Source organism: Carya illinoinensis, chromosome 6 (assembly GCF_018687715.1).
Source record: "Carya illinoinensis cultivar Pawnee chromosome 6, C.illinoinensisPawnee_v1, whole genome shotgun sequence".
In the NCBI taxonomy this organism is placed as follows: Eukaryota; Viridiplantae; Streptophyta; class Magnoliopsida; order Fagales; family Juglandaceae; genus Carya; species Carya illinoinensis.
The window spans coordinates 7,544,490-7,571,905 of NC_056757.1; the positions used below are offsets into that span (position 1 = coordinate 7,544,490).

At 34.5% G+C, this 27,416-nt stretch overlaps 3 protein-coding genes across 3 annotated transcripts; 1 reads left to right on the forward strand and 2 right to left on the reverse strand.

The window, feature by feature from the left end:
• Nucleotides 1-14,181: 14,181 nt before the first annotated feature.
• On the reverse strand, nucleotides 14,182-15,099 carry LOC122314440. Its single transcript, XM_043130056.1, has 2 exons — nucleotides 14,900-15,099; nucleotides 14,182-14,757 (listed from the first exon to the last, which is right to left on the reverse strand). Exons 1-2 carry the CDS (start codon nucleotides 15,005-15,007, stop codon nucleotides 14,434-14,436), a joined length of 432 nt encoding a protein of 143 aa, XP_042985990.1. The 5' UTR covers nucleotides 15,008-15,099; the 3' UTR covers nucleotides 14,182-14,433.
• A 1,465-nt stretch (nucleotides 15,100-16,564) lies between these two features.
• Nucleotides 16,565-17,396, forward strand: LOC122313366. Its single transcript, XM_043128297.1, has one exon. It carries the CDS (start codon nucleotides 16,789-16,791, stop codon nucleotides 17,176-17,178), a length of 390 nt encoding a protein of 129 aa, XP_042984231.1. The 5' UTR covers nucleotides 16,565-16,788; the 3' UTR covers nucleotides 17,179-17,396.
• Nucleotides 17,397-19,517: 2,121 nt separating this feature from the next.
• Nucleotides 19,518-25,238, reverse strand: LOC122313365 (stomatin-like protein 2, mitochondrial). The gene is made up of 9 exons (XM_043128296.1): nucleotides 24,808-25,238; nucleotides 24,467-24,710; nucleotides 24,163-24,312; nucleotides 22,177-22,234; nucleotides 21,987-22,079; nucleotides 21,695-21,793; nucleotides 21,112-21,203; nucleotides 20,298-20,357; nucleotides 19,518-20,147 (listed from the first exon to the last, which is right to left on the reverse strand). The coding sequence occupies exons 1-9, from the start codon at nucleotides 25,032-25,034 to the stop codon at nucleotides 19,872-19,874; spliced, it is 1,299 nt and encodes a 432-aa protein (XP_042984230.1). The 5' UTR covers nucleotides 25,035-25,238; the 3' UTR covers nucleotides 19,518-19,871.
• Nucleotides 25,239-27,416: the final 2,178 nt, after the last annotated feature.

The following is a 27,416-nucleotide window of genomic DNA, read 5'->3' on the forward strand; positions in this document are numbered from 1 at the left end:
GTCATATGCCAAAAGTAAAAGATTAGTTTTGAAATTTTTGAAAAATAAATGATATTGTCTTTGACAATTGAAAAAGAAGAACATTTTATTTGAATTTTTTGAAAAAGTGAATGATGTTGTCTTTGACATGTGAATCTTTTTAAATTTGAATATGAAGTCTCATATGCCTATAAATAGATCATTTGAGAGTTTCACATTCACAACATCCAGAGTATACAACATTCATTCAAAGCTTTCATTCTCTCTTCTCTAAGCATTGACCATTAATTCTTGTTCATTTTGAAAGATATAGTTTGTGCTGTATTGTTCTTATTCCACTCATTGAGGAGTGTTTTTTGATAACATACTCACTATCAGCTCTTGTATTAGTAAAAGGGTGTGTATAACCCTTGTGCGTGTAGAAAGTGTTCTACACAGGGAATAGTTGAATCACCATGTGTAAGGCGATTACAAGTGTAGAGGGTGTTCTACACGGATCCTTTGTAGTAGTGTTATTCAAATGTGTAATAGGTTTCTATCTCCACGTAAAAGATGTTGAATAGTGAATTTTGGAATCCTCAATGGGTAGCTTAAGGCGAGGACGTAGGCAGCGAGGCTGAACCTCGTTAACATACTGAATTTGTTTCTCTCTTACCCTTACTTTTTATATTTTATATTGTATATTTGATTTATAATTGTTATTTTTTTTAATACAACTCAATTCACCCTCCTCTTGTGTTAGTCATCTGGGTAACAATTACATATTTGTCTGTTACACAGAATTTATTCTGTCATGAGTTTCATCTGTTACACAAGATATTTTGTCATATATTGCAAGTACATAATGTTAAATATGTCATCTATTACATGTATGTCATGTCATGTTCACTGTTGCAAGTATGTCAAGTTAATTATATTTCCGCTACATGTGATATCATGTTATGAAATATTGTGTGTTACATGTTTAAGTCATGTTATGATAAAACCCTATCTCAAGTTGGTCATTGTCTTTCAAGTTATGTTCAAGTCACATTATGTTACGTCAGGGCTTCTGTTCTTTCGTATTCCAGTCACGTTTCATCTTGAGTTACATTCAGTTTAGTGGGGTCCACAATAATTGTAGCACACGAAGTATGGTGTTACAACAATTGTGACGCATACACTATGTAAGACACATCAATTGTGATACGTAGAATACATTGGGCCACAACAACTGTGGAGTATGTATTTAATTGCATTGTGACACGTAGAATACATGTGACCACAACAACTGTGAAGTATGTATCTAAGCAGTTAAAATCAAGTTTCAGAGCAAGTTCATGTTAAGTCAAGTTCAGATCAAGTTCATGTCAAGTCAAGTTCAGTTCACGTTTCAATTTAAGTTATGTCAGTTATGTTATGTTGTACGTCAAGTTATGCTTTAATTATTTATAAATTTGATTATGCATTCATAGTTTTACTGTTATCCATGCATCATTAGCCTGTGTGGAAGTTTTTTGTTAACTTACTGAGATTTGTAATCAAATCTCATTGTGGTAGTCCCAACTACCATTCTTCCCGAATGGTAGATCTTGTTACAGGACCTGAAGGAGAATCAGGAGCTGACCAACTAAACATAGTTGATTGAGTGACGATGCGACGTCAATGTTATTATAGTAGTTAACGTAAATTACTACTTGTACGATGGAGTTTCATCTCCAGTACTTTTTGGATCATAAGCATTTTGGACTAGTGTTGTAATCTTAGTTGTTCAATGGGTCTTTATATATGAAGTATGTTTTAAGCATTTGGGATATTTTTAATTTGGTGCATAGTATTGCTAAAGAAAAAAATTTATCCGCTGCGAATATTGCATAATGTTATGTGCATGTTAGAAACATTACATCTTATATGTCATGAACGAGGGTAGGTAATCTTGTATTGCATGTCTCGATGATTCAAATGTTTGTCCGATCCCAAACGGAATTTGGGGGCATCACAGTATTCCTCCCATGCCATGATTGTTATAGCTGAGCCCTGCACAATGGAACCTACCTCATTTATTGCCATGTCCAAGACCCTACTCGACACCAATTAATTAACATTGAATTTGATGTTTTGTTAGAAAATTCAACTTGGTCTCTTGTGTCTTACCACCCTTCCATGAATTTAGTTGGCTTGAAATGGATTTTTCAATTAAAATGAGGAGTTGGTGGCAGCATAGCAACCTAACATCGACTATAATGAAGCCTATAGTCCCATGGTCAAGCTACAAACTATTTGCATGGTTATTTTAATCTTAGTAACTCATGTTTGGCCCATCTGCCAACTTGACATGAAAAATGATTTTTTGCATGATGAATTTCTAAGGATGTATATATGGCTTAACTACAAGGTTCTCCCCATCATCAGTTTTCTCATCACGTGGTCAAGCTTAACAAACTATTTATGGATTTAAGCAAGCACCATGTGGCTGGTACTCAAGGCTCAGTCATCGTGTTTTAGGATTTGGTTTCACGACTTCACAAACTGATACTAAGATGGTGGAGTCAGTCCTATAGAACTAAGATGGTGGAGATCTTTATTCTAATTTACCTATATGATATTTTGGTTACCAACTCCTTTAAGGTTGTTACTGACAATCTCTTTCAACAACTTCAGATTGATCTTCTAGTTAAAGATCTTGATCCTCTAAATTTTTTCATGAGTATTGAGACGTCTATGGGAATGTAGATCTTTTACTTACTCAGTCTCAATATATATCCATTATCCTCCAAAAGACCAACATGTCTTATGCAAAGCCTGTATCTAAGCCCATGTATTCATCTCAATTTAACAGTGATTCCTTCATAGATCCCACCCTCTGTCAAAGTAATGTTGGGATTTTACAGTGTATTTTCCTCACTTGACCTGACTTATCATTTGCAGTCAATTGAGTTTATCAACATATGCACTATCCCATTGTAAACCATTGGATGCCATTAAGCAATTTCTTGGCTATCTAAGATCCATTCCCACTCATGAGCTTCTTATTAGTCGAAATTCATCATTTCAATCACAAGCCTTCTTAGATGCAGATTGGACATGGTGCCCTGATGATCGTCCCATTTATTTCAACACCAATCTTATCTCTTGGAGCACCAAAAAGAAACAAAATGTTGCCTTCTCAAGCACTGCAATCGAATCATGGTTGTAAAATTTTCTCAAGAATCTTGGTATCCTCTTTCACCAACCACCAACCTTGTGGTGTGGAGACATTAGTGCTACTTATCTCTTAGTTAATCCAATCTTTTATGCTCATACAAAGTAAAAGGATATTGATTTTCATTTTCTTTTAAGAACTTGTAGACCAGCAACAATTGACTGTTAGATTTATTTTAGGAAAAGATCAACCAACGGATGTCCTCTCTAGATCATTAATCACAACCAAATTTTCTTCCCTATGAGACAAGCCCAACATCTACTCACGCTCATTGAACTCAAGGGGGCATGTTAATACACAATATGTCAGCACCATAACTCATGGTAAGACTTCCTTAGTCGAAGATCATGTAACACATGCAAGGCAACAAGCAGCTTCTTCAAATTGTTCATAATAGCTAGCCCTCTTTATTGTATTATATATTAGACAAATCCTAGTAATCATGGCACTGATTTATTGTCTTACATTGTATAAATTGTACTCTCTATAATGACTTTTGTATGGGATAAAATATTATTACACCATATTTTGTTTTAGATACAAAGTCCATTTCTTATTGATAGAGTATGATGCCTTTGAAGTTTCTCTTCATTGCTAGGGAAACAATAGAACTAGAAAGTGCCATTGTTCATCGGTAGAAATAAATCAAGACAAATGGCTTCAAAGCGAGTACTGAAAGAGAGCATGGAAGGAGAGCAGAATAATAGTAGAGGCACCTACCACATCCAGTCTTATTATATTTTTTAATAACTTTTCTATCTTGTCAAGATCCATTTGCACATGTGCATAAAACGGAAAAATGAAAACATTAATATTTAAAATGTCCAGCAAGCCTTTTCAAAGTGACCATATTTCTTGACAAAGTTTTCTACACTTTGCTCAACTCTTGGTTGTGCCTTGAATTACCTATCCATAGCTAAATCTTAATGTGGTGTTTAATGTGGGAAATCTGATAGCCCTCTGGCATCCACATTCCAAAACAATAAAGATGCAGTGACAAAAGATGCATAAGCACAATGATGGAAAGTCTACGAGCTAGCAATGAACAAACCACAGAGTCTTTAATAGAGTCATCTTCATCAATTAATTTGCAATATAAACATAACTGATGATCAATTTATAATCAATCTTGAAACCTTGCAGAAAATTCAGGTAGATATAAGACCATGAAAGCAATAAGAAAGTGGAGACATTAGGTTCATAGGTTCAAACTTAGTGCTCCAAGTACTCTTCTCTGAGAGACGTGAAAGGTATGTTCCGTTCTTCATCTTCTTTGTTGGCAAATTTTACATTAAAACGTAAAGTTTCAACAAGCTGTAGTAGAGCTTTAAATGCTATATTTTGATATCCATTCACCAATAAACTTTTTCGTGAGCGTTTTGGATAGCATATTTCACATTCAAGTACAACATCCAAAACACTAGATGCAAAGCCATGAATAACAAAAGATGCAATGAACATATTTTTTTAAGAACGAGTCAATAAGTCTTTCCATTTACAATATTGAATTACTTCTATATGAAATAAACTAAGGATCACACCTTCTCTAGCATCTCTTGGTGTTAAAAAAACATATTTTTACCTATAAACCATAAAATGCTTTATGAAATTCTCCAAGTATTCTTATAAAATTACGAAATTGTTTACTAATTTTCTTAAACAAATTGGTTAGATCTCAATTATCAAGATTACTAAACGAATCAAAATACTCAAAGAGAATAACCAAATGTGTAAGACATAATGATTAGTTAAGAATGGAAACCCTTTAAAAGTAAAACCCTCCGGGATAGCCAAACCCAGAAAATTCAATCTTATTGTTTAAAAATCAATTACAAGTAATTCTCAATTACAAGTAATTCTCAATTACAAAATTTTTGTAACTTGACTCTCTTACTTGCCCAGACAAATGACTCATTTGTCTTCTACCACAGTAGCAACTAGAACTTTTGGTGATTTTCAAACTATTGACTTCCCTCCTGGAGCTCATGTGGTTGAAATCTAATCAATGATCATTCACACTTGAAGCACGATCACACATAATGAGAGATCACAAATATGAAAATTCACTAAGGAATTTTCTCACCAAAATATACATTAGAAAGTGCTCTAAAAAATATGTAGATATGAATCTCTACAGATCCTAATCATCAGGATCTCTTAAATAAACAATCTAGGAAGAGTTTCAGTTGAAGTAGATTCTGTTAATGGATAGAATCTGTCGCGAGGATGTCTCTTGACAAAGTGCTGACATTTCGCGATAACTCTCTTATGCAGTGACTGATTTCTATTCAGTTTTTGTTTTGGATAAATGCAAATTTTTATGAACTCGATTTTTCCCTCAATGACTTATCTAAACAACATCTAAAACTTCTAGATAGACTCAATACTGTTTAAAGATAAATCAATAATTATTTTACATTCATCCAACAATTTCAAATATAATGATAAGATAAGTCTTATAATATAGTCATCTAATCATAGTCAATTTTTACCTTTACACTTTACTTCTTGCATCTTAAACTACAAATACCGACACATTACTCTCTCAAACTATTGTCAACTGTAAATTAGCACTCCCTATCAATATTTGATAGCCAGGATGATGCTAAATCACTTGTTTTTTACCATCTTTACAGTGAAACTGGCTCTAAACTAGTGGTCAAGTGGTGGGACCAAAACGACCAAGTCCATTGAATGAGTCACACGTATTGGCATCAGACTAAGTTGAAAGCTAGTTCGCTGGTGATGAGGATCTCCCATATTTTTAAGGAAATGAACCACGTAGCTAACAAATTGGCCAAATTGGGATCTCATGGTAATGATATTTTCTTTGCTAATAAACATGGTCTCCCGAAAGACATTTTGGGTGCTCTTCAAATGGACCAAGTTGGATTATATATTATCTAACGCAGATAGCAGTTTTATACAGGACTTTTAAAACAATTGTTAAAAATAAATGCATTTTTTCTACACCATATTCCGTAAAAATGACAGCAACCAACTCCAACTATGTGGATCCAATCTCATATACAAATTTGACCAGAGTTGCTCAAAACTTGCATAAGATCTCATCCATTTTTGAATTGGACTAGCTTCCTCACCCCATACATTACCTGATGGAGAATAGGACCAGAGCACATGCACCATCGTTTCCTCTTCTTGCTTGCAAATGGGACATAAACCATTTTCTATCACTTGCTTATTTAATAAATTACCTTTCATCGGCAATATATTATTTAAAGCTTTCCATATCATTTGCTTGATTTTACCTAGGACCCCTATTTTCCATAATTTCTTCCACTGACTTGCATGTCTATCATCACCATATGGTTCTCTTTGTTGCTGGCACTTTAGCATAAGTTCTTCATAATAAGCACTATTTACCTAATATAAACAATTTGCTGAATTCTTCTGGATGCATTTATTAGCAGCTCTACTCTTGCTAATTGGAATAGCAAGAATTAAATTGCATCCTTTTCATGAAAAACTATTTCCACTAGCTCTTTCTTCCTACACCTCAAATCTTCATCAATTAACTCATCAACTGTGGGCACATGATTCAAAGTATTCACTGCTTTCTGAACTTGATATGATGATGGTCCAGGTAAACACTTATCTCTCCATATCCATATACTCTTCCCATTGCCAACTCTCCATATAAGCCACTTTTAAGCAAATCCATACAATTCCATAAACTTAGCCTCTATTTCCTTCAACAGATTCCCAGGTAATTTAAAATACTCATGTCGTAAGCTGGTATAGCTTGCAATACACTTTTAATAAAAGATTTCTTTCTAGCAGTAGATAGAGAATTGACCTTCCAGCGATTGATTCTTTTCCACACTTTTTCCTTTAATCCTCAGAAAGAATTATATTTTGACCTTCCTACAATAGTAGGAAGACCCAAATACTTGTCATAATTGTTTCATAAGACCCCATCTGCTTGCTGCAAAATGAAGTTTTTTGTATCGACTCTTGTATTAGAACTGAAGAGCAAGCTTCTTTAAAGTTTGGCCCGATGTAGATTCATATTGAGACAACAAAATAGTGATTTTATACCATTCCCCAATAGTAGCTTTATTAAATATAACACAATCATCAGCAAAAAGTAAATAATTAATCCTTGTACCTCTCCTTGCTACTGTTACCCCTTCAATATTTCCTCTAGCTTCAGCATCTTGTAGTAGAGAACTAAGCCCTTGAGCACAAATCAAAAACAAGTGGGGAGACAAAGGATCTCCTTACCTTAATCCTCAAGAAGGAATAATTGTATCACCGGGAACACCATTCACTAGCACTGAATAACTAACTGACCTAACACATTTCATCACCAACCTAGTCCACTCTATCCCAAAACCAAGTTTCAGCAACATTGTCTCAAGATAATCCCATTTCATCCTATCATATGCCTTGGACATATCAAGTTTAATGGCCATACATTTCTCACTACCTTTCTTCCTATGTCGTATTGTATGTAACAATTTATATGCAACCATAATATTATCCATTATAAGTTTCTTAGGTAAAAAAGCACTTTGATTCTAGGAGATAATCTTATCTAATACACTGTTCATTTTATTGGTCAAAACCTTAGAAATTAGTTTGTAAAGAACATTGCATAAACTAATAGGTCTATATTCAAGCATTGTATTAGGGGAGTTTACCTTTGGAATCAAAGTAATATATATGTATGGTTTAACTCCCGTGGCATCTATCCCTGCTGTAAGAAGACCAGTATAGCTTTTGTCACCTCAGGCCCCACTATCTCCCAGTGATCTTGAAAGAAACCAACCTCAAATTCATCTAGATCAGGAGATTTGAAGGGTGAATTTTCCTTTAAAGCTGCCCCAACTTCCTCACTAATAAACTCCCTATCTAACCCTTCTCTTAACTATATTGTGAACCTTGTATTAACCGCTTGTAGACACTGCTCAATACAACTTGGAGTTGGATTAGTGGATTGAAAAACTTGTAAATAATGTTGTCTGAAACCAACTGCAATAGCTTCTTTTTCCACTACTATGTTACCTTTACCATTTGTAATCTACTTAATGTTATTTTTCTTCATTCTTTGGTTCACACATGCATGCTAAAACTTGGTATTCTTGTCTCCTCCAGCTAACCACTACTTTTGGCCCTTTGCTTCCACTTAACATCTTCTTGATCTAATAAAAAATTCAAATTAGATTGCAATTGTTTTTTTTTTTTATGTAGATAAAGATTTGGGTCTTTCATCAAATTGCAAGATACCCAATAGCCTTGTATTCTCCCTAATAGCAACTGTCATTTCCCTTTTGATATCTCTACTCTATTTCTGCAATCCCTTTCTACATTTGTCCAGTTTTCCTTGAACACTGCCCAACCAATCCTCCCTTGAACTGATTTCTTGCCACTCTGATTTAACTAAAGAGCTACACCATTCCTCTTTTATCCAATTTATTTCATACTTAAAGTGATTAAAGCTTCTACTAACTGTTCTAATTGCTATCAAACACTTCATCAAAATAGGCCTATGATCTGAGCAAGGAGCGGTTAATACCTCAACTACCAAATCAAAGAAAATAGACCTCCAAGCTAAATTAGCTTAAGCTCGATCCAACCTTTTCTTTGTATAAGATTCATCCTCATGAAGGTTGCTCCATGTGATTTTGTCACCTTTCCATCCTAAGTCAAAAAGGTTACTATCTTCTAGAACTCTTTTGAACTAACCCATTATCCTCTCACATCTTGGTCTACGACCATATTTTTCATCATGAGACAATATTTCATTAAAACCCCCAATCACACACCATTCCCTATCCTCGGGTTTAAAAGAAGCCAATAATCTCCAAGCCTCACCACTTAAACTTGTATCAGGTTGGCCATAGTAACAAGTAACCAACCCTCTCAACTATCAATATCCTTAATAATAATATTAATATGCCTCTGTGAGTAATTAACCAGCTCAATCTGATCTTGTTGCTTCCAAAGTAGCACTAAGCCTCCATTTCTTCCTATTGATTCAACAACAATACAACCCTCATATCTAAACTTTCGTGTAACAGCTTGAGCACAAAAATAAGATAGCTTGGTCTCCATCAAGAAGACCACATTAGGACCTTTATCCTTCACTAAACAGCAAATGCTTTGAACTATCCGGGAGTTCCCAAGCCTCCGACAGTTCCAACTTAATATTTTCATAATGTTTGGCGGGACTGTTCCACAGCCTCTGCCAATTTTAAACACAAAGCATGAGTCCTTTGTGAAGACTTTAGGCACCTCTTTTTGTTACTAGTATTGTCGAGGGCCACTTCCTCAACATTACCATGTCCTTTCTTATTTCTAGAAATAGCACTAGAAGCACAAGAACTCTCACATTTTGCCCTTGCTTGACGTTTTCACCTCCCCCCTCCCTACAATGGTTTCTATTTTTTTGATGGCACCACTCCAACACTAGGTAACTCAGTCTCGCCATCGCTTTGTGGAACTTCAAAAATTTTAGTTAATTGTGTTTCTATTTCTTCAGGCCTAGAGCCTTTAAGGTTACTCGCACTTAGCCCCTTATGAACATCTGGCCCAACATAGTCCATAGGCCCATGGATTCTTCCCTGCCCAACAGCCTTCAATCCACATTTTAAAAAAGTTGTTATTTGAGAATTTAGTAAGACCCTCATCAGAATATCTTTCCGAAAATCTCTCTATAACCTTCATCTTATCCCCATTTAAAACAATATCCCTTATCTCATCCCCATCTTTCGCATTTGCCAACCCAACCTCCACCACCTCCATAATAGTTCTAGAAGGAACGAAATATCTACCATCAACAAAACATCCAAAATTCCCAATATGCCCCTGCTCAAAAAATTGTCTTTGCAACCCCTTAGTTGAGCTTCCCTCTGAGACCTTCTACTCATCCCCTTCCTTCCCAGAACCAGCTTTCTTCCACCCCCTTTTGCCACTCAACTCTTCTTCTAAACTGAAAACATTTATTTGCTAACGCTACCAATACGCAGCCATAAACCAAATTGGGCATGCTTGTGTAAAGTGGAATCTAGTCCTCCCTTTATCAACCATGCAACCCTTCTTCATGTGAACAATCCATCCACAATCAAAACAGAATCTCGGCAACTTCTCATACTTGAAGTAAACCCATAACCCTGACCATGGAGATTGATAAACCTTCCCCTCGCTAGAGCCTTACACAGTGGAACTTCCACCTTCACTCAAAGACAGTTACCCCACCTAATGCCATCTACCTCCACATCCACCTCGATAACACGACCCACAGAACTTCCCACCTAGACACCAAAATCCCTTGTCATTTTACCCAATGACAAGTTATGAATTTAAAGTCATAATACTTTAGCATTAAAATTAATCTTACTCAGTTGCAAGGTATCATCATATAGGGATAGCAAGAACAAGTCGTTGTCAAAGAGCCATGGTTTCCCATATAATATCTTCTGTTAATCAGCATGTGTGGCGAATGTGATAACGAAAACGTTCCTCTCTAATTCTTTGAAAAGTGCCTTTTTGCTAATTTTTCATATTTTTCCATCATGTTTGCAATAGTATCCCTCCCCACAACACGATCCGAGAAAACCTTACCAATAAGACTCCTATCCCATTTCTCTTGAATTTTTTGAACATCTGAGACTAAAATCTCAAGAGTAACTTCCTCTCCGCCGACAGTGCTTCCACTTATCTTCCAACTCCTCCTAACGTCCAAATAATGCCTCAGAACAACACCACATGATCAAGAAGATTAAATCTCACACTCTCACTCAATATACGCTGAAAAGTAAATAGAAATGAACTCTGGACTCAAAATAGACACCACATCAGAGAAATGAGAGACGCCTCGAAAGGCATCTCTTTTTCTCAGAGAGAAGACTAATTGTAAGATTTAAATCTTAAGATTTATCTTCCAAATCAAATTTGTCATGTAATCACTTTACTAAGTGTGTTATCCACATTGGCAGAATTTGATTTGGAAGATAATTTTTAAAGTTTAAATTTTACAAATCAAATTTTATCATTTAAATGATGTGTATGATGTGCTCTATACACCGACTTGAGAATAAGATAATTCTTTAACATTCAAACGTTATTTATGGAAGAAAAATTATATTTGAAAGCCAGTGTTCAAAGTACACCCTCCATTACATTAATAAGGCAAGACTTGATTTGCTAGTAGAATTTAAAATTAAATCTCAAAAGACTTATTACTCCAATTATTAATTGTCTTCAAATGGAGCAACCTTACAAAGAAAGGTCATTTTGAAAAATTTACACAATATGAATAAAGTTGATGTTGAGAATCTTCCCACAATTGTTCAAAATTTCTATTTCCCAATTGCAATATGGGGGCCTTGGCTAGTGGAAGACACTCCTACATTAGTATCTATAAAGGTTCCCATGTAAACATCATCTAACGTTTCTTAAATACCGCCAACATTTTATGCCAAATCATTCTCATTAGCATTGTCACAAACCTGATTTTCATTCCATGTTTCATCTTCTTTATGAAATATCAATTGTGTGTAATTCTTACCAATTCCTTTAATGAATAGATGATCTTCCACTACATCTATCTCTATCAATTGACAAGAAGCAAAAACAATGAATCATTGAACACAGACAATTGGGGAAGAAATCACATCTCATAATAATAAGGTTTTTTTTTTGCAACTTTAGTTAAAAATTCAGATAGACATGTTTACTAAAATAAATTCAAAATTTTGAACATAAATAAACATTAAAATGATAGTTAAAATAATTAATGAAGGAAAAATAACACTTATAGTGCTTTTAGAACATAACAATAGCAGCAAAACTGAAAGAGAAATTCCTGTTTTCTTCATTTTCCTTCACTGTACAATTGGTGTAGTAGTTTTTCTTCCTCACCATGTTTATATTGTGCAGTGCACCCCTATCATAAAGGCCATACACACTCTTTTTATACGGTGCTCTTATGTCCCATATAAGTGGTAGACCAATTTTCTTTTACTTTTCTATTTATTGGAGACGGAGATGGAATTCAATTATTTCTCATTTAGTAGAGAATTTTCCTCTCATGTATTTGCAACTGATATAAATGATAGTATAGCTTTAGTCGTTAAAAGTCATATTAGTGTTGAATTTCAAGTTTTTCTTACTGGAAAGTGAGATGAGAATTTTTAGTTTTAAATAAAAGTTTAAAATATTATTTTTTAATATTATTATTATTTTGAAATTTAAAAATTTTGAATTGGAATTTGAAAAAACTAAATTGTTTATTATATTTTATATAGAAATTTGAAAAATTTGTAATGATAAGATAAAATAAGATGAGAATTTTATATTTTGTCTTGATGGCCAAATGCTACGAGTTTTATATTGTCGCTAAAACATTACCTTTTGCAAAGATAAATTGGGTGGCAAAAAGTCAATTATTAGACTATAATTGACAAAAAATTATAGTTTCACTAAAATCTATTATTTTTGACAAAATACAATTCGTTGGCAATACTCTACTACAACAAGATTATTAGCGATGATTATAGTCATTGCTATTTCTATAATTGTCGTTGCAATTAATTTCTTATTTGATGGAAAATTTTTCTGCTTATGTATTTGTGAGCAATATAAATGACGGATTTTGGTCGTTAAAAGTGATACAAGAGATGAATTCAAAGTTTTTCTCATTAAAGATAAACCTTTAGCTACCAGTGTTATATCATTGCCAAAATATTACCTTTTACGAAAATAGATTGGGTCACATAAAGCCAATTATTAGACTATAGTGAACAAAAAAAATTATATCTTCACTATATCTTATTATTTATGAAAAAATGCCATTTACCTATAAAAAAAATTATTTATGGCAAAATGCAACTCATTGTCAATACTCAATTGCAATAAGATTCTTAGACAATTACAATCATTGCTAATTCTATATTTGTCATCACAATTACTTTCTCATTTAATGGAAAATTTTTCCGCTTATGTATTTGTAGCTGATATAAATGATGGTATAATTTTGATTTTTAAAAGTAATATCAACGACGGATTTAAAGTTTTTTCTCACTGAAGATAAACCTTTAACTATGAGTCTTAGATTGTTGCTAAAACATTACCTTTTGCGTAAATAAATTGAGTTGCAAAAAGTCAATTATTAGACTTTGACAAAAAATTATAGTTTCACTAAAACTTATTTATTATAAAGTATAACTTGTTGACAATATTATACTGCAGAAAAATTATTAATTATGATTACAATCATTGCTAGTTCTATAATTTTCGTCACAATTACTTTCTCATTTGGTGAGAAATTTTTCTGCTAACTTATTTGCAACTAATATAAATGACAATATAATTTTAGTCGTTAAAAATAATATCAATGATGAATTTAAAATTCTCTTCATTAAAGATAAATCTTTAGCTACGATTTTCATATTATCATTAAAACTTTTGTTGGTAAAAGTGATTTTTCTTGTAGTGAAATGAAATTAATTTTTGTTTCAAAGTCAATTAATTTACAAAAATAACAACTATTATAGGTCTAATACGCAATAGTCGTAAACTGAAAAACAAAATTGTTATATGCATGCTAAACAACATGATCTATAGGTCATCATAATCCATTTGATATGTAATTGAAATATATACCATTGATGCGTATTCTAAATTTTTTTCATATTGATGATTTATTGTTTTTATGGCTCAAATGACTCTTATCTAGTTGAGACGATGGCTAATAATCTTGCTAGCAAAAGTTTAAACAAGTCTAGCTAGTATAAGACACCCCATGATCAGCATAACAAGTAAGGCTAATTATTTAATTATACTCAAGGTAATCAATCTTAGGATATGATTTGAATATTGAGGGTTTTTTTGGAGATTGTCTTTTTTTAAAATTATTATTCTTTATAAAAAAAATTTAATATATATTATGACCTTAATTTTTTCTCTTCCACGCTCATCTCTCTTTATTTTTAGAAGATAACATTCACATTATTGTCTAACGTGACAATGACAATATATGAAGGAAGGGAAGGATATTGGTAATTGTCCAAATATTTTTGCATAACATATTTGATTTCTAAAACTAGATACATGGATTAGTAGAAACAACAAATTACGAAGAATAAATACATTATCTAAACGATAAAAAATAATCGTCGATTTCATGTCCTTGCATCACTCCCAACAAACCAGGCTTAAACATCCAAACAATCATCATAATCATGATAAAGTTTGGTGGCAACTTATGCATGTCTAGCTTTATTGCTTTTGTTAGCTTTGAGGTGTTGTCATGTAGTAGCAATTAGAGGTGCATCAGTACTTTTATCTTTAGAGAGTGGGGAAACATCTGATTTGTCAATCTTGGCCTCAGCTTGCTCTTCCTTTGCTGGCTCTTTAGTCTCATTATGAGCCTCAACCTTGACGCCTTTCAATTCATCTATAGGGTTTTCAACTTTATCTTCTACTATCTTGGTAGTTTCTTCATGTGACTCCACAGAAACTGGTGTTGCTTCAACAATAGTCTTTTGTTCAGAGGATGAGTTTTCATCCTCATCCTTGGAGAGGTCTATCAAAGGTGCTTCGTTCTGCATCTCATCTACATTGTTGGTCCCCTACAATCGCATATAAGAGAAAGGAAGAGAGAGAAAAAAAAAACATAAGATACCATTAAACATTATCCTAAAATAACCCAATTTTTCTGTAATGAAACTCAAGACTGTGCAACGAGATCAGAATCGTAATGCATATATGTACTTGAGCAACAGTCTCGCCCTCGGCCTTCTCAGGGGCAACAACATCTTCGGTAGGGATTGACACCTTAAGGATGTCAAAGTCTTGGGGCTTGCTCGCGCAGCCTCCCATTTCTTGATAAAGGTGGGTGGCTGAAAGACTGAAATAAGATGAAGTATGCTTAAGGATCAGAGCGTTTAAAGCTTGCAAAGGACAAAGGGGAGGAAGTGGTAGCTATAAGGGTAATATAGCCAACAATTGCATATATTTAGGAGCTATGGTTCTACAATAGCACGTTAATGTAGTAAATTATAGGCCAAAAATCTGTGTGACTTATTCATACCGACAACAAAGTTTGCTTTAGGGCCTCTCATAGTAACTATCATATTTGGTTATGACAGTCATGAATTTCATGGTTGGCAGCCTAGACTAAGATGGTTACTACTCTAAACTTAGAACATTTTTCTCGAAAATAAGGGAAAATAGTTTTTCTAAAATGTAATTATTAGTTGGTCTTAGAATACAAATATATTGTACTCTTCTTCTTCCTTTTAATGTAAAAAACAGCTGCGTTAAGCAAACACAAAAATTACAAATAATTGTTAGCTTAGATGACTTGCTAAATGGAATTTGGTATTGATTCCCACCATACATTGATATCATCCACATTCCAAACATATCTAACAAGCTTATGAGCTGCCTCATTGCACATTCTATTAACATGTTAAATCTTGCATCACGGGAAGGATGTTATAGTCTTTTTATATCATAGGATATTACTCAATTAGTGCTTATATAAAAGATTTTAATTACATTGATATATTGTGAGAAAATGATAGTGTGGAATAATTTTAGTTTATTTATTTTTCCATCAACTTACTCACATTTGGTACAATGATCATGATTAACTTTATAAAATTATAATTTTTTCGAACCATCATGTAAAGTATATTTTAGTGACTAGATTTTGAATTCGTCTTCTGTGCTTTATTTAGGAATAACTTCTTGTACTACAACAAATCTTGACATCTAATACCTAATTTATTACAAATCCCATCCATTTGACTTAACAAATACACATGGCAACAGTGGAAAATTCTATTTTTTAAAACTTTTAAATTATATTATAATTTTAAAAAACCAAAATCAACTTGTTCATGAGAACTATTTAATTTTTACAAAATGAATTCTTGATATTATGTAATAAAAGAAAAATTCAATATTTCCATTCAAAATCATATAAGCATAGAGAAGAACAAAAGGTGATAAGAAATTTAAAAAAAAAAAAATTGTACGTTGATTGTGTTAAAAATAAATAAATCTTTTGACTTTTAGAAACTTTCTAAAATCAAATCATTTTGAGTTATGATTTTATTAAAACCTTGAGCTGAAATATTCGTTTTTATATAAATAAAATGTCTATATATTTTTTTAATAATATTTTTTGAAAAATATTATTTCCTTTTAAACAAATTTTTAAGAAAATATTTTTAATCAAGAGTAGTTTCTTATTTAGAAAATTAATTACTTTTGAATTTGATAAAGGCATTTTGTTATTTTTAAATTAATTTTCTGAAAATAATTATCAAAATTAATAATTTATGAAGGCGATCATAATTTGACTGGTAATTTTAAAGGATTTTTTTTAATATATATTTTATTTTGAAAAAGAATGGACCGAGTCAGGACTCGGGACCCAAGAATTGATGAGCCAGGAGAATCAGGACCTTTTCTTTTCTTTTCCTAATAATTGCCTTTACCCTAATTTGGTCCATTAGGGTTCATATTTGGGTTTCAGCTAATTTCGGATTCGAATAATTTCCCGATCAGATTCAAAATCGTAGGCTTCTCATCTTTGGGTTCTCTCAATTCCCTAAGGCGCGCCCTCCGAAGGGAGCTCGCCTTTCCGAATCATGGCCCCATTCGCCAAATCCAGATCCTCTCTCATCGTCATGATCACTGTAGTCTTCACAGTCGCCTCCTTCCCCACCGTCCGATCCGAGCACCACTCCTCGGCCATCCGATTACCATCCGAAGGTGACGGAAATAACTGCGCCGGAGGATCCGTGCCGGCCTCCTGCCCCATCAAGTGCTTCCGGCCCGACCCAGTTTGTGGCGTCGACGGCGTCACCTACTGGTGCGGCTACCCCGATGCTCTGTGCGCCGGCGTCAAGGTCGCCAAGTTCGGATTTTGCGAGGTTGGCAATGGCGGGCCGGGCCCTCTCTCCGGCCAGGCCCTCCTTCTGGTCCATATCGTATGGCTCATTGTGCTCGGCTTTTCCGTCTTGTTCGGGTTTTTCTGATGGGTTTTGGGCTCTTCAGGGACTTCATATCATGGATTGATTGCTCAGGTTTTTCTTTTGTAGTCAAGTTTTTATTTTTTTTGAGAGTTCGTGGGTGAGAGGAGCGGCATTCGGTGCATATTTTTTTCTGTATGATAAGAGGCACATATACGGCTATTGTTTGTCTTCTCCTCAATATTCTTTTTGTTATATATAAGCTCCATTCTTTTCTTTCGTGATGGATGTGGTTTTCATTTTCCTTCTGTGTTTCTTATTATTAAATTCGTAGGAGTTATTGAGATTATCAGAATGTTCTTATTATGGATTAACGGTGAAGAATTGAAGTTAATCGACCCAGTCTACGTTTTTTTTTAGTTGGCAAAATAAGGAAAATTATTAGTTTCCGGCAATGGAGTATTCTTAGTTCTATCCTATCTATTAGAGGAAACTACAGAGCATATTTGATGGGGCTGTCCTTCAGCTGCAGACGTATGGAACGTTTGTTCAAAGGCAATAAAGAAATGAAGTGTCGATGGTAGATGTTTCTTTGATGTTTTCTCACAATTGTTAACCAAATATAGTGAAGAGGAGATGGCACTGATGATGGTAATCTGTAGGTATATCTGGTTATGACGTAATAGATTCATATTTGAAGGTCTTTTTCATTATCCAAGTACGCTTGTTAAAATGGCAAGAGAGTTCCTTACAGACAAACTACCCCACCAGGTGGTTTCCTCCAGAAGAAGGTTTTGTAAAGGTTAATTGGGATATTGCCTTGAATCAATGAACCAGGATGATGGTTGCAGGGATCATTGTACGTGACAGTAAAGGAGAAGGTCTGGCCTTAAGACAGACTCCAAAGATATTTTATCCAGATCCAGTAGTGGCAGAAGCTTGGGGTATTTAGTGGAATTTGCATTGGAGCTTTGTTTCTACGGTAATTTTTTAGGAGATGCAAAGCAGGTAGTAGATGCTTTTAATCAGAAAGAAAAGAATGGTTTCAGATTTGGTCACCTGGTGCATGACTGTAAAATGCTCTTAACAAGAATGCAAGACTGGAAAGGTGTTTATGTCAAGAGCATAGCAAACCAAGTAGCTCATTGCCTAGCAAAAAGTGCTGCAAGTTTGACTGCAGATTTAGTTCATCTAGAATCTATTTCTATACATATTCAGTCCATAGTGGCTGATGATTGTAATTCAGTTTGATCAATGAAGCTGATTCCCTGTTTTTGTTTCAAAAAACAAAAAGAAGTTCTATCCTATCATACAATGGAATATCACTACTGCCAAAGACTTGAAGTGATATTAGTATTATCAAAAGAAACAGTCATCATGTTTGGCCTGTTTAAATAGATCGTGGGCAAAGAAAACCTGGAATGCCTTTTAAATTGACGTTTGGCTTCACGTTTTGGAAGCTCCTCTCATAGCTGTTTTCTTTGCTCTTACCATGGAACAAAAAATGACCCACAATTGATATTTAATGGGTGGCTTGCAGTAGATCGATCATGCATCCCAGTTATGATGCGCTTGAGGCTTGCTTATAATTTGTTTTTATGTATGGACGACGACATCAATTGTGTACCAGGTAGAATATAGGCATTACGGGAGATACTTAGAACATGGGATTGCAGCAGAAAGGTAGTTGGACTGAAGAAAATGGCGGATAGGTTATCTGCAGTTATAATTTCCTTGGTGAATTTTGACATCTGGTGCAGGAAATTGAGTTTGTTTTCCCCAGAAATGTTTCATTTTAAATTGGAGATTATGCAAGTTCAGCATATTTACTATAGCTCAAAGATCAGATGATGTGCAGTTTTTGCCATGCAGCCTGTTCCTGCATATAGTGGAATGCAAACATTACCAGAGAACAATCTGAGTTCTGAGTGCAGGACTTGCAATGTGTCCCTCATATGATTTCAGGTACTCCTATCTAATCAGCCAAGGGAAAAAAAGAAAAGCAATGTGTGAATGGTTATGTGCATACCATTTTGGATCCAGGTGGCTTATTGAAGAGAAAATGTGGAGAATGAAAGAATGCTGAAACTTTGATTTGAGAAAGTGGAGATGGAAAAGAAGCCTTTTTTATAGATGACAGGACGTTGGGTTGAACCAATTTCAGAAACTCGTAGTCAATCCCAAATGCTGTCAAATGATATTTTTGCAACTTTGCAGCCACGAGTCCCAATTGTAGTCAGACCCTCTAAAAATGGACGCCAGCTATTCACAGCAAAGCAGGGACATCTCAAGGAAACTGAGCATCAAGAAGAGAAACTGCAACTGTTCCTACCCAAAAGGGTTTGACTTTGATCCTCCGGTACTCTATTTTGCGTGCCATGTGAAAAAAATTAGATTCAAACCAATTTCAATCATCTTGATTAGGAACTTTTATTGCCAGAATCAATAAAGCATAATCCATTTGCAGGCACATGCATAGACTGCAGAAACGACAATGCGAAATGCATGTTCCAAATCCTGACCAAAAAAATTTGAAATACTTTGATTTCACCTAAGAAATGTTATCCTAATTGGCCACATGGCATGGCAAGTGATCAGCTGAATGAGTAGGCATCCTACAATCGGTCTAATATAATAATTGACTTTCCTCTCCTCAAATCATTTAGAAACTTCGCCAAGCAGATTAGGGGAACAACCACAAAATTGACAAAACCAAGTATAACACAGTTTGGTTTAATTCCACAAGAAGTTTGGTGGGATCAACTATGTGCTCCTTTATCAGGGTTCTGAAGTGAGAATCTTGGTTTGCTATCGGCAAGATGACCTTTATCAGCAGTTGTAGCAGTGACAGCACTCTCATCCTTGGTTTCTCCATAGGAAGCATTGCTTTTTACATCTACTGTCAACGCAGGGGAAGATGTTTCATTCGACCCGTCACTGGAAACATTTCCAATCAAGCTCTTGTACATGGTGAGTGCTTGAGCCATCATGCTGGAAGGATTGGCAACTCCACTAGGAAGCAACATTGTCGTGCCCTGTTCAAACAGAGGAATGCAACAAAAAAGGAGAGAGAGAGAGAGAGAGAGAGAGAGAGAGAGAGAGAGAGAGAGAGAGAGAGAGAGGTTTAGTAAAAGAATTGAGCATATCAAAGAATATATTTGCATATAATGAAGTATGTACATCACCTCCTTGGCAATATTACCGAATGCATGAATATATTGCTCAGCAATTCTTAAACTCGCTGCCTGCACACCACACAATAGCATTAGTTGCCAACTGTCTTTACAATATATTTTCATGTGCCACAGACCATCACTTTCATTTATGAGCCAAATATGCTGTCATTGGAAGACACTATTTGGAACATGCAAGCAGATCTTCATCCTAATTGAAAGCTATTGAAAATACAAATGAACATTGGGATCTGTCTCAAAGAAATTCTGAATGCAGCCAGTGAACATTGAAGAAATCAAGACCTTAACCGATTTGGAAGGAGAAGAAAATTAAACTTGTCAGAGACATTTTTCTTACCAATAAAAGAAAAGAAAACCCACAACCCCTTGCTCATTTAGCTCATATGCTGCGCACAGGCAGGCACCTTAAAAATGTAGCATGGAACTTTAGGACTACTACGGAGATGAGTTCTTTCCAAACCACGACAAATGCCAGAACAAGCAAAGGTTTGAGATGAGATATTCAGTTGTAAAGCTGTATCTTACTCAAAGAGTAGAATGATATGATTGCTCTAAAATTTAAAACATTCAAAATGAAGCCTTGTAACCTGAATGCACTACAAACCAACATATTGGCAGAACTAGCATCCATTGGTGGAAACACAATTAAATAATAATTCAAATGGAATGGGCAGCGCCTTTTGGACTCTCAAACATATATGAGTTAGACCTTTTCTATTTCAAACAATGTAGTTGGCATGCACTAGGTACAATGTCTAGAATACCACCCGAGAGGCAAGAACTCAAGATCATCTAAGGACCTCACCTCTACTCCTCCATTTTCCTTAAGTGACTGTGACACCATGGCAAGTCCTTCAGCTGTTGCTCTGGCTTTAGCAAGGATGGCTTCCGCTTCACCTGATATAGAAGTATTGTTGATAAGAAGACTGAAAAATGTCTATGGGGAAAGTAAAGGAGGTTCATCATCAAGATATAGGGTGTCCTTTCAATTTGTGCTGCCTACATTAGACTAGTAGATAGGTCAAGATAACAATGATATCGGCATAGCACTTCAAAAATTTGATATTGACAAGCCATACAAGAGCACATGAACAATCCCCTTCAGTCAGACGTGGTTCAACACATCCATAACTTCCTTTCACAATTCAATGCATGGCATAGGTTTTTTTTTTTACACGTGTTTTTGACAACCTCTACTAACTAAAACTCTCTAATATTAATCGAAAAACTTCTTATTTAGTAATTCTATTATAGTACATGCTAAAATTATATACTTGTACATGATAGCAGATAATGTTTTGAAGAAATCAGAACTAGCACTATTGGGATGGAGGGAAATAATATGTCCATATTGTTGCAAATAAATTTGTATTGAAATGATGAATAACCTAGTGCTCTGTTAATTTGATCCATCTTTGCTGCTTCTGATTGTAAGATTACAGAACTCTTCTTTCCATCAGCAATATTGATGTTGGCCTGCCTTTCTCCTGTAAATCATAGAGGGGTTAATCTCCAAGAACGAATCAGGCTACCTACTTCAGTGGAAAATGGTGCTAAACTAAATCAAACTCACGGATAGGGAAGGAAAAAAGGGCTAATAACTTGTCAGCACACCCCTAGAGGTTAAGTGAATTATTTAACCACGCAGAAAAAACTTATACATCAAACTGAATCTATTACCTTCAGATTCAAGAACTTGGGCTCTCTTTTTGCGTTCTGCTTCTGCTTGCATCTCCATAGCTACCCTCACTCCACGAGGAGGGGATATATCCCCTGAAAAAGAAGAATGAGTGAAGCATTTACAAAAGAATCCATAGAAATATTAGAGCACAAAGGTCTGATAGAAAAACAAAAGCCAAACATGACTTACTTATTTCATAACGGAGGCACTGCAGACCCCAGTCTTTTGCAGCCACATTGATAGCTTCCTGCAATAGTTTTACCATTACAAAGAGCTACTCCTTTCTCTGAAGTAATCCGTGAAATTATAAGAAAAATATTGAAGCTCCAGAAAACCGTTAATTCAAATCTAATTTAAGATAATAATAACTGTGATAAAACATATTAGAAAGCATTAACACCTCTTATTAAGCAAGGGAGAAAGCAAACTGAAGGGAAAAACCACCATATTGTTGAATCACTTGTTCTAGCTTTCTCCCTTCAGTTTGCTTTCTCCCTTAATTCAGGTCAAAACAATGTTGAATTACCATGCGTATGCCAGGCATATCCATGGTTATTAAAATCTCAATTCATCTCTGAAGATTTAATTGTTGTATCAAACTAGAAACTCAATATGAGGTAACCTTTTAGGATGAGAGTTGATAGGCTTCCTATTAGAATCATGGGATATATTAGGGTACCCATTCTACCTATGATCTTGTTAATGCACAAATGTTCTTGAGTTGTTTTTCACTTATTTTTGGAGAAGGGGATAAGAGGTTGGTGTAGTAAAAAACAAATTTGGATTTGATCAGGATATTGCCTTCATCCATATATCAATTTGTTAAAACATAAAGATATTTCATCATTGTAAACCCACTTTAGGTTTTTCCTAGTCTAACTTTCAACCATATTTCCATCAGACATTGTGATTGATAACCAATGGCGTTTTATAACACATGTTTGGACATGTTTGGTTTGCAGAATGGGCATTCTTATTCTATTATTTGCTGACAAAAGATGAATATCTCAATGCAATTGAAGTGGAATTCCTAAAATATCCAACTTTTTTCACAAAAATACCATTGTTCTTATTTTTAAGTTTAAATTAAAATTTTGATTTTAAAAAAGGTATAAAAAAAAATAATTATAAAAATAGATAGTGGCTGGCCACCTACCAAAGCCTAGGGGGTAGCCGAGGCCACTCCAAACGGCTACAATGGCGGCCACCAAAAGTGATGGGTTGGCCAATGAAGTTTTGCTAAAAAAATTATAAAAAGTTTGGGAATTTTAAACTAATGCCCTAGAATAGTCATTCATTCCATCTTTTTGAGGAATAACTATTCCTCATGTTGAAGAATGCCTATTTCTTATCCTAGAAAGAAAACAGAACAAAAGAAATAGCTAGTCCTTTCCAGCACCCTATTTCATCAACCAAACACACCCTAAAAGGTGTGAATTCGAACAAAATACTTTTTTTTTTTTTTGATAAATAAATAATTATATTGATCAAAGAATGGCCAAAGCCTGTATTACAACTCTGATGCCCCACCTAAGTGGGCACATTAGAGGCAAGGAAATCTCGAAGGGCCATGCCATTAAAATCTACAGCTATGGCCCAACTACAAAGAGTTCGTGAATTCGAACAAAATACACTCATAAATTATTTACAAAAGATAAATAATTTATCTTCCAGCACCCTATTTCATCACCTTCCCACAAAAGAAATATCATGCAATCTGAAAGGAAGGTGGGGAGAAAAGATAAACGAAAAATGTCAATTACGTTTCTTTACATCTCTTGTATCATATGATTAAATGAAATATTTTTCTACAATCTTTGTGTATCATTCACAAGTACATAACAAAACTAGGGATGGGCATGAACTAGGTACTTGCTTCCCTCATTCCTCCTCCCCCGTAATTTTGTTCCCTCATAGAATATCAGTCATAAGATCCAAACTGCAATGTGTCCTCAGATTGATTGGGGGGTATCAAGAGGAGGTGTTGTTAGATCTCTGTACATGTCGTACTTGACAATTGAATCAGCAGGTTTGATTCCATTAGAATCAAAAGTTTTAAACCAAAAAGACGTAAAAATAGGGAAAGCAAATTAGAATACCTGGTCTAAATACACAGCAGAAAAATGCTAGCTTTCATGATAAATCTACGGAACAACTTGAGCAAATCAAACTAACCACTATCTTTTCATTCAGCGTGTCTCTTTCCTCAAACGTCTTGTCGAGAGTAATCTTACCAAGTTCACTACGCATTGTTGTTTGTGCAAGCTGAATCACAGCAAATATGGGATTCTCAACACCATAAGAGGCCAGCTTAGGGTCCACAATCTGCATCAAAAGCATTTGAACGGGGCAACCCATTAACCAACAAACAAAACAACACAAACGGATAAAGTACTCAACACTGATACACTAAGGCCAAGTAACCCGTTGACTGAAACACATATGAAAAAGACCCAGTTAAGAAAATCTCAACATGTACCTTGATGTAGAGAACCCCGTCAATCAAAATATTGACATTATCCTTAGTGATAGCAGACTGGTCCGGAATAGGAATAGCCTCCTCCTTCAAGGAATGCACGTAGGCAATCCGATCAACCAACGGAATCAAGAAATGGATTCCCGAAGGCAGAGTCTTCACATATTTGCCGAACCTCTCGATGACGTACGCCTTCTTCTCCGGCACTATCCGGATCCCCCAATTCACCGGCGGCGTAATCTCATAACTTCATCCCCCAAAAAATAATAACCCAATTAAACAAAAAAAAAAAATACCCAAGAACCCAACAAGTAGATATACATCCATGTATGCATATGCGTTACCTGATGCCTGGATCGCGACCAGTGCGGAAAAAGCGGACTGGAATAGCGGAGGAGAAAGGGAATTGGGGAAGCGGAAAAGCCTTTAAAGAAGAACGATTGGTTTGTTTGAAAATCAAAGATGGGGAAGATGATGTAGAGAAAGGTCCAGAGATGGGGGCGCTAACATTAATGGCGGACTGGCGGAGGTATCTAAGGGATCTCAGTGAATTTGCTTTCCACATACTCATTTTACACCTTTCTGGGCTCTCAGGTTCCTGGGGACTTTCGGTGTTTTCCTTTGGTGGGGGAACGCGTTGAGGGTTTTTTCCCTGGGAATGTAAACTGTAAAGTCCTAGTAAAACCTTCCTCGTGGTTTTCTTCTTACTCTCTCTGGACACCCTCTGTAGAGTCAAGCTGCTAGAGCGTGTTGTCCAAGCAGTTTTGAGCCGAAGAACTGTGCACGTGTGAGGTGAGGGTGGGCTGGCTTTATGTTAAATAAGGTGGGCTGGGCTACCTTCGGCATTTGAATTCAGGCCTAAATCCTCTCAAGTTGAGCTCCACGTGCAATTCTTAATTCTCTGGCTCGGTTTAGATAAAAAGATGATTTTATTTAATTAAATCTTATCTCCATATCTAAATATTATAAATACATATATTTTTTAATTTTAAACTTTTAACTTTTTATCTAATTATTACCTAATTTATAACTTTTCTAAACTTTCAAAACAAAACATAAAAAATAATTCAACTTTTTCAAATTTTAAAATATAAATTATATTTTAACAATATTTTAACTTTATAATATTTGTATTCAATTTTTTCTCTTTTATTCTCTAAAATTTCAATAAAATATTTTAATTTAGACAATTTCTAACTTATTTCATCTCGACTCAAATATCACAATAATATTTACAAATCATATAAATTTATATCATCTCAACTCACTATCTAAACTAGACATTAGATTTCGTTTGGATACACATTTCAAATAAGATAAGATAAGATATTTTGAATAGTGATGAAATTTTTGAGATAAGATCGTGGGATGAAATAAATTGTAAAAAAAATATGTGTTTGGATGGTAAGATGAGATGAAATAGTTTTTAATTTTTGAAATTTGAAAAATGTGTGGGTTTCACTGTTTAATAGGATAGCCAAATTGTCCATTATTCATACACTGTTCTCACACTGTTCACACAATGTTCATGTTAGATTGTCACTATTCATAAACTGTTCACATCCAGATTTCACTGTTTATTACTGTTCATTTTAGTGGATATTTTTAAAATTTAGAGATGAAATATGGTGTGTTTGGATAGGAAAAACTCCACTAATAGAACCACTGATACTGAATGATTTTCAAACAGATACTTGTGTAGGTATAATTCTTATAAAAATCTATAATGTACCTTATTCAAATAAAATTTTATTATAATGTCAAACAGATATGTCTCTGAAATACAAAAGAACACGTGAGTCATCCCCACCCTTTACAAACTCCCCCTGTATGGTTCACCTGTCAATAATAGTGGCCAACCTCATCAAAACCATAACAAGGTACTTTATCACTGTATGTCTATAAAATAAAATAATTTAATTGAAATATGTGCTTTAATTATTGTATATATGTTGTAAACCAGCATTGAGTTAAGGAAAAGTAAGGAAAGTGGGTAAAATTAAAGTTGATATACCTAATGATCACACTGGTGACTTCAAGGATTCGGCAGCTTGGCTTGCTTCTTATGTTGGTACCCTTACTCGTATGTATGCACCGATGGCTACATCCTCTTGGGCTAAAGTTTTTCAAGATGTGAAAGACCATATAAAAAATCGTTGCCTAATAATACGCTACTTTTTATAACATGTTAATTTAAAGAACTTTTGTATTTATACTAATTATTTATAATTTTTTGAAGGACGAGTTTGAACTAAATTTTGGTCGGCAAGATGATTGACTAACGATTGAGGATTTGATATCGAATGCATCGATGCAATGCACACTATCAGAAGTTCAGTACTACGATAGAGGCGCGTCAAAATCCTTTCCAAACAATGCCACTAAACAAATGAGACAAAGTTTGTGATATATTTGAAGATCGTGCTTATCAAGTAATTTCGCTGCTATCCTTTTTTAATAGTATATTACAGATGTATTAAACATATAGTTATAATATTTTTTTTAGCAATGAAGTACGATGAACAAAGCAAATAGATCAAATTTAACGATACACCGTCATGCAGGTTCTTGATCTTTTAATCACTTGTCTAAAAAAATGATAAGTTATTCTAATCCCCGTTAAACATTAACATATTCACTTTTCTGATTTAAGTTCTAATATAAATTTTCATTTTGTAGTAAAAAAAAAGTCTTGCTGACTATGATCTAACCCAATTGTATGTTAAAGTATATAAAAATCATGATGGTGTTTGGAGTAAACGCGAGGCAGAGGCAAATTATGTAAGTTTTAAGTTTCTTTAATTCTATTTTCTAAAGATATTTTTGTTACTTATACTAACTTAATATTTTTTTGTAGGACAAGATGATATCTCTTAAGGAAATTACCGCAGATCCATTTGATGAATCATCTGTCAACAATGTTTAAATCATTTTCTCAAGTTCTTGGATCACG